Source organism: Erpetoichthys calabaricus, chromosome 1, assembly GCF_900747795.2.
Source record: "Erpetoichthys calabaricus chromosome 1, fErpCal1.3, whole genome shotgun sequence".
In the NCBI taxonomy this organism is placed as follows: domain Eukaryota; kingdom Metazoa; phylum Chordata; class Cladistia; order Polypteriformes; family Polypteridae; genus Erpetoichthys; species Erpetoichthys calabaricus.
Genome location: NC_041394.2, coordinates 165,376,386 through 165,389,884, shown reverse-complemented (window position 1 = coordinate 165,389,884; position 13,499 = coordinate 165,376,386). Strand labels below are relative to the sequence as shown.

Below are 13,499 nucleotides of genomic sequence, written 5' to 3'. Positions count from 1 at the left end.
CTCAAAGACAGTAAGTACTGAAATAACTGGCTATGCTGAAAATAAAATTATAAACCAAAGTTTATTTGCTTCAGCATTCAAAAAATGAAGGGGAACAGGAATTATATTACTATGTGGGATGTGACATGCTGCCTAAGATATTATTTTGTCTCCAAAACAACAATGGGCATATTTTTAATTATTACAATTTCATCTACCAAACAGCTGAAGAAGAATGAACCCATCTGTATAGTGTATTTGTTTGCCAAATTGAAGCAGAAAAATCTGTTAACAAGTGGACTGTATTTAAACTGGGAATAAATCTTTTAAGCATTTATGTATTATATGACTTGTTGCTAATATTTAACTTATTAAAATTAAACTGCCCTGGGTGACGTTTTTATGTATCAGAAGTTCCCTGTGGTGTATAAAGGATATACCTAGAATAATCTCTAACTGATGATGCAGATGGTACAAAAATAAAAACATAAAATCTCCACTTCAGAAATTACTCATTATTGTGATGTTCTGATTCTATCAGGTCAGACCCATTTTTGCTTTAAGAGGTGGAACACTAATGTGCTATATTTGTGTCATGTTAAAAAGGTAAATACAATATATTCAGATTTGCATTATGAGACACACTTTTCTAAATGATATCCTTTAAAGACTGGCTATACAACATTTTGTCTCAGATACTTTAGAATACATTAGAAACGTCAACATCATAAGTTATAATTTATAACAGCTAAATCAAACAGCCTTTCTGTGGTTTCTAATGGTGTGTCTTTCTTTTTAAGAGTTGTACTTGCAAAGTGTCATGATACTCTTTAACCCTAATGTAGTTTGGAAAAGGCACAGTGTAGTGTAGTAAAGTTTTCACCGACAGTGACAAAAAGTTTAAAATAAAATATGTTGGTCTTTACAGAATACACTATGAATTGAAGGAGGTACGCTGCCCATCCAGGAGTCCAGAAGATCTCTTACCTGGACAGGAGGCCCTGAATAAATGGACAGGTATCCCCACCAGACACAGATTTTATACCTACCCTGCCCACAACAGAAGAAGACAAGAAAGAACTGTCGCTGGGGAATATTTATTCCCTCCTGACATTAGATTGCAGCTGTCCTCCATATCAGCACCCATTCAGGAACTAGCAGGGAAAGCCGGGAGTTGTAGTCCAGTACCACAGTCCTGCTGGGGTCCATGGGTGCCGCAGGGAGATGTGCTCCCTAAAACATGGGACTTCCATATGACCTGGAAGTAGTTCCATCGAGCAGTGGCCCTGGCACTGGAAGTACTCACAGGTCCTTAATAAAAGGGACCGCACACCCTTATCTAGGCAAGTTGGAGCTGGGAAGACGTGGAGCAACACTCGACTGGAGAAGGGCAGTGAGAGAGAGAGAGAGAGAGAGAATTGTGAGAAAAGAGAACCGGTTTTCTGCTTGTGTTTTTGCAACTTTGGAAGTAATTTGGTTAATATACCTTCCATTATTAGAACCCAGGACTCTGTGTGTGTTTGTGGTTGGGGGCTCGCTGATGGCCCAGTTTCTATCACAGTATATAGCGAAAACAACCTAAACAGTTAAACTCATGGACAAAAAAAAAAAAAAAAAAAACTACAAATGTGGAAGAACAAATAGTTTAAGAAACAATTCTTGAAATGGTCCTATGGCAATAAAGCTTTTAATTAATATCCAGCAACCAATACATAAGAATCATTTTAAATTATTTTCACATTAGTGAAAATATCAGTTATTCGCATATAATAATTTGGTACATGGAGATTTATTGTACAGTACACTATCCCATTACATATGGTTTTCAAGTTTCTACGCAGAATTCCAAAATCCATCATTATTCTTTTACGACTTCAGATAATTTATTAAGATTCAGCCTTGCATGTTTTTAGTCACAAAATGTTCTTCTGATTAATTAAAGACAACTTTTACTTTAACTATGCCTTGTTATACTTGTTAATCTAATCATTTCTGAACTCAGGAAAAACACAGTAACAACTGCCTATTTAACTGTTCCAAAGCCTTTGCAAAGAAAAATATACATTACACACATGGACATTTGTAACTTTTTTGTAAAATTACTTGATATATTTATTCTTTCCAACAACTTTGGATACCAAACTTACTTTAGTAAGCCCCCACTTGCAAATGTTACTTAATTTGTTTCTTCTGCACAGAATTAATATTTTCATTCTCCTTAAGTGGATATTGAAGAAAAAACTACAATTATTAAAATAACACAAAATTCTGACTGTACAAAACAAAACTGAATAAAAAGGTAACACTTTGGTACAGATAGTGCAGAAATGCATCTGTTTATTAGGCTACTCTGTACAGATGGATAATTGCTAAAACCAAAAGATGCCTTTGTTACGGTCTTGTTACATAAGACTAAAGGAGTATTTAATGAATTTTGCAGTACCTAAGGTGTTAACCAAATAAATGCAAAAGGTTAACACTAAGAAAACTGAATTAGAGAAAATAAGAAATGTCATTGGTCTCCAGTGAATCAAGTGCTCTTAAACAGCTTTAACTCACATAAACACTAATGAAATCTGGTTCTGTGCAAAAAAAAAAAAAAAAAAAAAAAAAACCTACTGAAAGTAAACTCTCAGCGACAGAACACTATTAGGAAATCAAATGTATTTTTTGTGAACTAAAAAAAATACCTTTTCTGGTTTAGAGATGCAATCTGAATCCATTCATTTTGACAGGCGTTGTAACAATGAGCTGCGGAAATTTCCTGACTGGTTATCCTATAGCCCCCAACTATAAAGAAATAGTTGTCCAAGACGGCTGATCCATATCCCCTGACGTTGACCATGTCTGAAGGAAAGTTGCAATCAAAAGGAAGCCACCGTTGAGCGACCTCCTCATACCTCAGCATTGACAGCAATGAATCCTGTGATATACCACTGAAGTCTCCAAATGCCATCAAGGTGGCTCTACCTTTCATCCGTAGATCCTTCACTTGTTGCCCAAATGCGGCTGGCAAACACCTGAACTCCTCCCTCCTCAGCATTACATGGTAATGGCAAGCCATGAATGTGAGACAGGCTGTCCTGAGATCAACAAGGCCATAGAAGTCGGCCAGACTGTACAGCTCTAAACAGTTGTCCTGGCAAATCTCGGAAAGTAGCAACTTATAGATGGCTGTTACCTGCAGGAAAGTTGCAGTCTCGATTAGGTCTTCCAAGTTATCGTTATCGACCTGAACTTGGGAGGTGTTGATGAAGCTGAGGACCATCTCCAGGCCGTGAGCACTCAGGCCCTGCAGCTGGACACGGTTTTCTTCGGACTCCCGCATGCCAGAATTGAACAAAGCACGAAAATAATCGCTGTTCTCAATCAGTTTGCTTTTGCTCACATTGTATGTTTTATCCTCCATAATAATGGCAACGATTTGGTCAGTTGACATGTTTGACTGGGTACCTCCGTCAGTGAGCCTCCCTCGTTCTCACCAAATACGCGCAATCTCGTTGTTTACATTTTTTGACTTAAAAGTTGCTACCCGTGTTCGTAACAAACTGAACGCAGAATGCATCTATATAAGGCGATGTTTAGCCATACCGCACTGCCGCCTTCTTCTTCGTCGTCTCCCTTCTCTCATACTTATGCCGTATCTCACAAAAGACTTCTTGCCTGGACATTTACTCACATCACGGCTTCATTTGTATTGTGCTACATGTGAAGAGCTTCTAAAACGATTCACTTCTTAGCGTCTGTCCTTCCTATTCCGCAGGAAGAGAGTTCACATTAAGTTCTCTTAAAGGCGTAGAACCCCGCGCTTCGTATTCTGCGGTAGTCTATTCAAGTAAAGTGGATTCATGCCTTGAAATGTGAACAACGGAAAAGTAGAATGTCGCCCACCTTTTTGTGATATTATATTAGCAAAACCCCTCCTTAATAATATGCGTACCCCGATTGATAGCAGATATCGGCTCGGGAGACCGGAATGAATTTAAGAGGCACGGATGAATGTGTCAGCAGGAAACAAGGGATTTATTTAGGTTCACTGAGCATATTTAATCAAGAATATCATATAAACCTCACATGAAGTGAATGAATTTGGTACTATATAAAATTATTTTAAAAATACATATATATATATATATATATATATATATATATATATATATATATATATATATATATATATATATATATGTGTGTGTGTGTGTGTGTGTTTAACACATACAGGGGTGTAGCATAGAATTCTGGGCCCCCTACATAAGCAGTCTCTGTTGGCCACTTTCTCTAGAAAACAAACTTTTCATTCCAAGCTTCAAGGGCCTTCACTCTGGTTAATCATTATTTATATATAATATATATAAACTCAAAAAATGTAAAGAAACACTTTGAAAAAACATCAGATCTCAATGGGAAAAAAATCATGCTGGTAATCTATACTGATATGGATTGGGTACTGTCTTAGAAATGAAAGGATGCCACATCATTTGATGGGAATGGAAATGATCAACCTACAGAGGGCTGAATTCAAAGACACCCTGAAAATCAAAGTGAAAAAATTATACGGTAGGCTAGTCCATTTTACAGAAATTTCATTGCAGCAACTAAAAATTGTACTCACTTGTTTGTATGGCCCCCACGTGCTTTGTATGCATGCCTGACAATGTCAGGACATGCTCCTAATGAGGCAACAGATGGTGTCTTGGGGGATCTCCTCCTAGGTTTTGGACCATGGCTTCACTGAGCTCCCAGACAGTCTGAGGTGCAACAGTGTCGGATGGACCGAAACATAATGTCCCAGAGATGTTCTATTGGATTTAGGTTAGGCGAGAGTGGTGGCCAGTCAATGGTATCAATTCCTTCATCCTCCAGGAACTGCCTACATACTCTCCCCACATGAGGTCAGGCATTGTCATGCACCAGGAGGAACCCAGTACCCACTGCACCAGCATAGGGTCTGACAATGGGTCCAAGGATTTCATCCCGATACCTAATGGCAGCAAAGGTGCCGTTGTCTAGCCTGTAGAGGTCTGTGCATCCCTCCGTGGATATGCCTCTTCAGACCATCACTGACCCACCACCAAACCAGTCATGCTGAACAATGTTACAGGCAGCATAACATTATCCATGGCTTCTCCCGACCCTTTTATGTCTGTCACATGTGCTCAGGGTGAACCTGCACTCATCTACGAAAATCACAGGGTGCCAGTGGTGGACCTGCCAATTCTGGTATTCTATGGCAAATCCCAATCAAGCTCCACGGTGCTGGGCAGTGATCACAGGGCCCTCTAGAGGACGTTGGGCCCTCAGGCCACCCTCATGAAGTCTGTTTCTGATTGTTTGGTCAGAGACATTCACATCAGTGGTCTGCAGGTCATTTTGTAGGGCTCTGGCAGTGCTCATCCTGTTCCTCCTTGCCCAAAAGGAGCAGATACCATTCTTGCCAATGGGTTAAGGACCTTCTACGGCCCTGTCCAGCTCTCCTGGATAACTGCCTGTCTCCTGGAATCTCCTCCATGCCCTTGAGACTGTGCTGGGAGACACAGCAAACCTTCTGGCAATGGCATGTATTGATGTGCCATCCTGGAGAAGTTGGACTACCTGTGCAACCTCTGTAGGGTCCAGGTATCGGCTTATGCTACTAGTAGTGACACTGACCGTATCCAAATGCAAAACTAGTGGAAAAACAGTCAGAAAAGATGAGGAGGGAAAAATATCAGTGGCCTCCATTTGTTAAACCATTCCTGCTTTGGGGGCCTTCTCGTTGTTGCCCCTCTACTGCACCTGTTGTTAATATCATTAACACCAAAGCAGCTGGAACTGATTAACAACACACTCAGATACTTAACTGACCAGATCAATATCCCAGAAGTTTAATTCACTTGATGCTATACTCTGATTAAAAGTTGTTCCTTTTGAGCAGCACTTATATATATACTGTATATAGGTTCATGTAGGTTGATTAGGTCATTATTGTAACATGGGCAGAGTCCAGTGAAATATTTACTTGCATGTGCTAATCAACATCAATTCCCTGATGGTATGATTATTAATTTACATCAAAATGTCTGACTTCCTCCCCTTGAAATGTCTGTTTTGCTTATCTGAAATAACTATATTCAGTTAACAAGTTACATAGTGTGTATTCAGCATTATAGTAGTGTTTTTGTCACACCTTTTTGTAAAATAACATTCTTATACCCGTTTAATTCAATTCAAAGTCTGCATACACCGACACTCAAATTCACTAACAGGTCAATTTAGAATTGTAAACTAATCTAAAAATCATGTATTTTAGGATATGGGAAGAAGTCACACTGCACACATTGAATGATGAGCATAAGATTTGTGAGGCAGCAGCACTAACCTATGATGTCCTGTGTACAAGCACACTAAACGCTCCCTCAGACCCTGAGCATCTGTAGTCGTACCCAAACAGATCGGTGGTGGATTAAACGGAGACATACTGTATATCAAAGTGTTGTTCTCACACAGTTCTGTTTTTGTTTTGTTTTTTAAATTTACAGTACCAAAAACAATAATTCAGTGTATTGCAAACTAAAAATAATCTCAGTCCTCTGTAATGACTCTTATCTGAGATGTTGTAATGTCCACCTGTGTATCCATTCCAACAGGTGGATGCCCCTGTATCTTTGCCTACTCCATCCACAAAGCCGTGCACAAAACCTTGCGCACTGTATTTTGTTGTTCAGCAGACGCTTTTATCCAAAGCGACTTACAAAAGAGGATAATAATCGAGTAACCTCAGTCTGGGGACTTTTTGGGAACAAAAATTACAGGTTAAGATTACAACATGTTACGTATTGCTGTGGGGTTATATGTTGAAGTGAACTTAATAGGAACACATTGAACTGAATACTGTCAGAATTGCTAACTTTTTATTATGGAATTAAAAAATTAATCAGTCAATATTTTAGACAGCCTAATCATTACCTGTGAAAGTGTTTCCTGTGTACTGTATATATGAGTCTTTACCCAGGTACTTGATTTTCCCTTTACATGTCTCCATGATTTACTGTACATATTAGGTTAATTGGTAACTCTAAATACCCTTGAACTGAAAGGGTAGCATGAGTGTATGAATGAGCCCTGGCATGGTTCCTGGCTTGTACTCAATGCAGTCTAAATGACCCTATGACCCTAAATTTGATTAAGCACATTAAAAATGGATGAATTTATATAAGAATATTTAGACACTGCTGTATGCCATCCTTCACTTATTTTACCATTTTGTGTTTTATACAGTAATCCCAATGAGGGTAGTTTATATGCTTTGTCAATGAGTAGTTACATGTTAGGACCATTTTTGATAACACTTCAAAGCAATATTAACACTATTAAATGTATTGGTATGACGTTCTTGTTTCCAGTTCATTATAGAGCTCTTGATTTATCATTTTCCCTTTTAAGAAAGTAACTACCCGTGTTTCTAAAAGTATTTACATATAACTTACAGGATACAATAGAAAATCATCTATTTTTAAAATTACAAATTTAAGTTTTCTCCTCTATTGTGACATTTTCTAACTCACTGTAGATTGACATACATCAAGCGGAGGCCTGTCACCAACAATCATTTTATATGGTCTGTTCATCCAGACTGCAAGTAAGATGGGCCTGCTATCAGAATTGGATCATCATACTGCACATAGCAAACATTTGTCAGGTATACGGCTGTTATCAGTCCACTGTCCACATTCCCTTGGAAGAGCAGACATCCCATATCATTTGTTGATATACATCAGGGAAATATTAATGGAACTGGTGCCTGGGCTCTGAGCAGTATTTATGTCTTGCCCTCCTCTTGTGACCTGAGAAACACAATCTGAGCCATCATTACATCAGCTTTATTACAGTTTATTACAGGTAAGCTATTTAAGTGATCTTGATGTAATATTGTTTATATTCTTTTCTTCTGAAATGTTTCCAGCCAATCAATCAACCAACGTCTGAAGCGTGGATATGGAATAATTACTTTGAGACCTACCTAGTTTTGGCAATCAAATATGTGTGATGAATGTGACCATTCTGCTGGGGCAATGGAGACTTCAAAGGTACAGAGGAAAAGTGTATTTAGAGGCAGAAAAGTGATGTATGTGTCTGTTGACTTAATTTCATAGCTGAGTATACGAAACATTTAGTCATCATTACCTGTGGCACAATTCATGCCATCTTAACTTTAGCTACGCCAGGCTAAGCTAGCAAAGCTATGCATTTATGTGCTCAAGTGAGCCTCCAAACAACGTTTTTGGCTAAACGTATTTAGTCACTAACTATGTAGATTGTTGTTAGCTGTTAACATTTCTCAAACTTTGAAGGTTTCCCAAAGAAATCCACCTCAGGAAGCAGTGCAAGGTAGCCCTTAGACGGGATTTTGAGAAAGCTGTCCTGTGATGTGTGCCGTGCTAGTCTGGTAACAGATGCTGTACCGGCATCATATGATCAAAGCTACCACTTGCTCACATTAAAAAAACAAAGGAGGTTTGATGATTCCTTCTGAGAGTAGAGTCAAGGCGGTCAAAGTAGCTGAGTGTGTTATCCGACAGTCGATATTAGGGCAAGCTGTCAGTGTATCTTTGATCAATCAGTTTATTCGGGCTGAGATTGATTCAGATGATGTGTTTTTTCTCAAGGAGCACATTGAGGAAACACAGTTTGAAATTGACAACCATCATTTTATGCTCATGTCTTTAGTTGTGCCTGTCTTCCTCAAACTAAGGCTGCACCATACTACCAGACTGAATACTCTCAATTTACAGAGTGGCAACACATGGAAAAAGCTATGTAAGACAGTTCTGTTTCATGGATTTTAGATCCTATCCTGTATATATTTAAGTAACCACATTATGTGTGTGCGCGCGTGTGTGTGTGAAAGAGAGAGATTAAGAGAGGAATGAGTGAAATGTTTTCGGAAATTATAAAGCCAATTTGTATACAATAAAATTGTTTATTTTTGTCATTGAGTGTATCATTTCACTGTTAAAAGAAAGACAAACAAAGATAACTGGCAGTAACAGTGCAAAATTCACAATTGGTATACCAGTTTGAAAAGATAAGTTTAATAAGTTTAGAGGGTAGTTTTAAAATGTGTTATTGAATCGAGCTGACATATATGAGAGGGAAGAGAATTCCAGAGTTGAGAAGCACTATGAGAGACGCTCGAGCTCCCATAGAACTGAGTTTGATGTGTGGTACAGAAAGTAGAGCTGCAGATGAGGATCTGAGTGAGCGAGAGGAGTGTAAGTCTGTAGGTGATCAGTGAGGTAGGGGGAGCCTTAAATGTTAAGAGCAGTATTTTGTATTGTAGTCTGTAGTTAATAGGGAGCCAGTGAAGTTGGGAGAGAATAGGAGTAATATGTTCAGTGGATTTAGAACAGCAGGTTATTATCCTGGCAGCAGAATTTTGAAGAAGTTGTAAGCGATGGATACGTTTATATGGGATGCCAGATAGAATAGCATTACAGTAATCTATACGTGAGGTGACTAGGGCATTAACCAATACTTCTGTACTGTGTTGGGTAAGAACAGGACGAAGTCTGGAAATGTTTCGGAAACGGAAGAAGGCAGTCTGAGAAATGTTACTTATATGGGAGGAAATATTTAATAATAATAATAATTATTATTATTTAATAATTGTCATTATTAGTGTATAAATGGATATAAATAATTGCATTTAAACGATTCGCCAAATACTGTTTTAAACGTTATTGTTTTTTCATCAGAAAACCCGGTTTCCACGTTTACCTGTATTAGTTTAAATGGCACTTTTGCCACTCGCAATATAGCGTACGCGCTGATGTATCGTGACGTCTGGGCAACACAGTGAATGCGGCGTCTATCTATATATGTCTACGGTGTAAACAGCCCGCGGAGATGGGCAATACAGTGAATGCGGCGTCTATCTATATATGTCTATGGTGTAAACAGCCCGCGGAGATCTACAGTAGTGATAGGCCGCTCGATACTCAGGTTTCGACACTGTGTTTAGGTTTCTAAGAAGATCGAAGCGCCGCTTAGAGGCTTGCCTCAAATTCACCGGTCACGTGATTTTGAGGCTCGCTAGCGTAATGACGTCATTGATATCTGCGCAGTCAGCAGTCGATTTGATCACTCTCTAGTCTGCTAAAGTGCTTTGGCTCAAAGTGTAAAAACAGTTGTTTCTGCTACAGCGATAAGGTTCGCTAACCCAAGTTCAGATCCTAATTGGGGCTCGTATATGTTGAAATAGGTTTTTTGTATAAAACAGTTAAGTAGTACTTGTCTGAAAGTTAACAAATATATTTTGGAGACATTATGAACGATTTACATGGGGCACCATTTTCCTTGGTGTGGAATCGTGTCCATCTGGAATCTGTAACAAATTAATGAGCATATTTTGCGTAAGGTAGCACGTATTATAACAATCCAGAATCTACTCTACCCCATGTCGATCATATTATAGAGGCTAAGAAACGCTTCACTAAAGCAGACGTGGTCATTACACCAGTATATGCGCAAGACACTCTCATTAAACGTTTTTACTATTCAGTGATTCCCAGATCAGTAGCTGACTTGTATTATTGATTTCCAAAAAGCAATGTGAGTAAAAGCGTTTGCTGCATAACTAATCACAACTGTCTTTAAAACAGAATCAGCGCCATCCATAGTATCTTCTGCAGTTTTAGGAAAGCTTCGGGATTTCTGCGTTAATGAGACAAAAAAGTTGTAAAGAAACTTTGCGAATTCATCCAGAGGTGAACATAAAGATCACTCAAGTACTGACAAGAAGGAGCAGCTGGATAAGCATATCTGGAGCCAAACTTCAAAAAAGCACCTGACTTTGTCAGCAACATCCTTTCCTTCTGAATGCATCTTATTAAAGGCTGCGTGTTTTGGGGGGGGGGGGGGGGGGGGGGGGGGGGGGGGATGTAAATAAGTAATCTTCCAAACTGCAAAACAACAGAGTAAATCATTGAAGTAAATAGAATTGCAGATAGCGTAAGTTTTTGTCGTTTCTGTATTCTTAAACCATCTTCCAGTTCCACAATCCCCCGCAGTCACTGTCCCGTTTAACGTTCCCTGCTCCTTACCTGTCTTGTTACCCAAAGCATCAACACTCAGTTTCATTCAAGGCTTTACCGTCCTTCCTTTCATAGACATAAAATAAGACACATATTTCCTCTACATACGTGTCCAATAATAATAGTAAACTGGCAGGAACGAGAAAAAGCACAAGATGGGAATATTCATGACAAGAGCCTCGGCATCAGGGTGAGAATGTGCCTTGTCACCCATTACGTGAGCTCGTCTGCCAACCTGTTGCACTGGCACACGTTACACTCGGGGGCAAATGCAATGTAGAATACCGACAGTGTACACCTTCAGAAGTGGAATAATTCGACTGTATAAGTAGAACATTTCAAATAAACTATGAATTTTGTTAATCATAAACAATGCAACATAACTAGGCCTATTATATGTGTTGTTACTTTTTATTTATTCTCACCAAACGTTACATATCTACATGGGAAATGAACATGGGTAATATGTTTATAATTATTCTCACTAAAATACACTGTCAAAATATATTAATGAGCAAACTGAGACACATTGGCCTTTAGGAAATATCAAAAGGCGTGTGCGCTGTCATTTAGGACAGAATGCATTGTTAACTTGACGCACTCTCTACTGAAGCGATGTCACGAAAAAAAAAGAAACAGCACAGTCCAAACAGATGCTTCGCAAGGTAGTCAGCAAGGATGGGAGGAACTGGGACCAGCTCCTCCCACTCGTTCTTTTTACATATTGGAAAGTCCAACAAGCCTCTATGTGGTTCTCAGCTTTTGAGTTATTATACGGATGACAACCCCGAGGCATATTGGATATTTTAAAAGACGGGTGGGAAGAAGAGTCTCTTCCCTCCACAAACATAGAATATGTTGCACAGTTACACGATAGAGTTGGAAAAATTCAGCCCATACTAAAACATCACATGGAAGAAGCACAAGCAGCACCGGTCCAATATAATGACTGAGATACGTTTCTCCAAGAATTCCACCCAGGGAATCGAGTTATAGCTCTAGAACTGAAGACTGATTGAGGTCATTTATGTTAGGTAGAATGCCTAGAGTGGGCTGGGCGGTCTCATGGCCTGGAACCCCTGCAGACTTTATTTTTTTCTCCAGCCGTCTGGAGTTTTTTTTTTGTTTTTTCTGTCTTCCCTGGCCATCGGACCTTACTTTTATTCATGTTAATTAGTGTTCCCTAATTTTAATTATTTATTTTGTCTTTTTTCTCTTTCTTCATCATGTAAGGCACTTTGAGCTACCTTGTTTGTATAAAAATGTGCTATATAAATAAATGTTGTTGTTGTTGTTGTAGTACCTACCTCTCATTCTAAATTACTTGCCCATTGGCAAGGACCATATGTAGTTAAGGAGAGGAAAGGACTTGTCGACGATTTGGTGAAACAGCCTAATCGTCAACTGAGCGAGCATGTTTATCATGTGAACTTGCCATAACCATAGAAGGACAGGCATACCGATCCCTCCTCTAGCCAGCCCTGCTCACTCTTTACTCACAAGGAGAACCTTAACATTGGCCAGAATTTAAGCCCTAGGCAATAGCAGGAGCTGGAAACAGTCATCCTGTCCGTTCCAGAGGTAGTAAGTGAAAAACCCGGAAGGACCTCTCTAATTGCGCACACCATCATGATAGAACCTAGGGTTATAGTTCAGGAATGCCCCTATCATCTTCCTGAAGCATAAAGAGATGAAGTGGAGCTTGAGATCAAGCACATGTTGAAACTAGAAGTGATAGAGGAAAGTTATAGTCCTTGGTCCAGCCTGATAGTCTTGGTTAGTAAGCCTGATGGAAGTTGAAGGTTTTACAATGACTTCCGCCGACTTAATAAAGTCTCCCAATTTGATGCCTATCCAATGCCACGAGTGGACGACCTCCTCGAGAGTCTAGGACAGGCTAAATACTTGACCACACCTAACATGACAAAAGGGTATTGGACTTAACGGACTCCGCAAAGGTTAAGACCACATTTAGTACCCCTAGCGGACACTGGCAGTATCGTGTCCTTCCATTTGGGTTACATGGGCCCCCAGCTACTTTTCAACATCTGGTGGATAGAGTACTATGACCTCAAAACGTAACTTTTCTCTGTCTTTTATTTTCCAAACGGATACTTAGGACATAGGCCTGGGAGCCGTGCTGAGCCAGAACGTTGATGATGTTGAACACCCTGTTATGTTCCTGAGTCGGAAACTGCTGGAACGAGACCATGTATACAGCGGTGGAGCGGGAGGCCTTGGCGATCAAATGGGCGATTAAACAGCTGAGGTACTACCTCTTGGGTTGGGAGTTCACCCTTATCACAGATCATGCACTGTTACAATAGATGGCGTTACACAAGGAGACAAACCCACGGGTCACCTGGTGGTCTCTTCACCTGCAGCCTTAAAGGTTTTCACTCGTCCATTGTTGTGGTTCTCTTCACGCCAATGCCTTTGCTCTTTCTC

General features: G+C 39.6%; 1 protein-coding gene across 1 annotated transcript in view; it reads right to left on the bottom strand.

Moving 5' to 3' along the window:
* klhl42 (kelch-like family, member 42) overlaps positions 1-3,830 on the bottom strand; it is a 105,626-nt gene extending 101,796 nt beyond the window's left edge. The window contains exon 1 of the mRNA XM_028808233.2: positions 2,670-3,830. Within this exon, the coding sequence (XP_028664066.1) occupies positions 2,670-3,418 (749 nt within the window). The 5' untranslated portion in view covers positions 3,419-3,830. The remainder of the gene's footprint in view (positions 1-2,669) is intronic.
* Between the last annotated feature and the right edge of the window lie 9,669 nt (positions 3,831-13,499).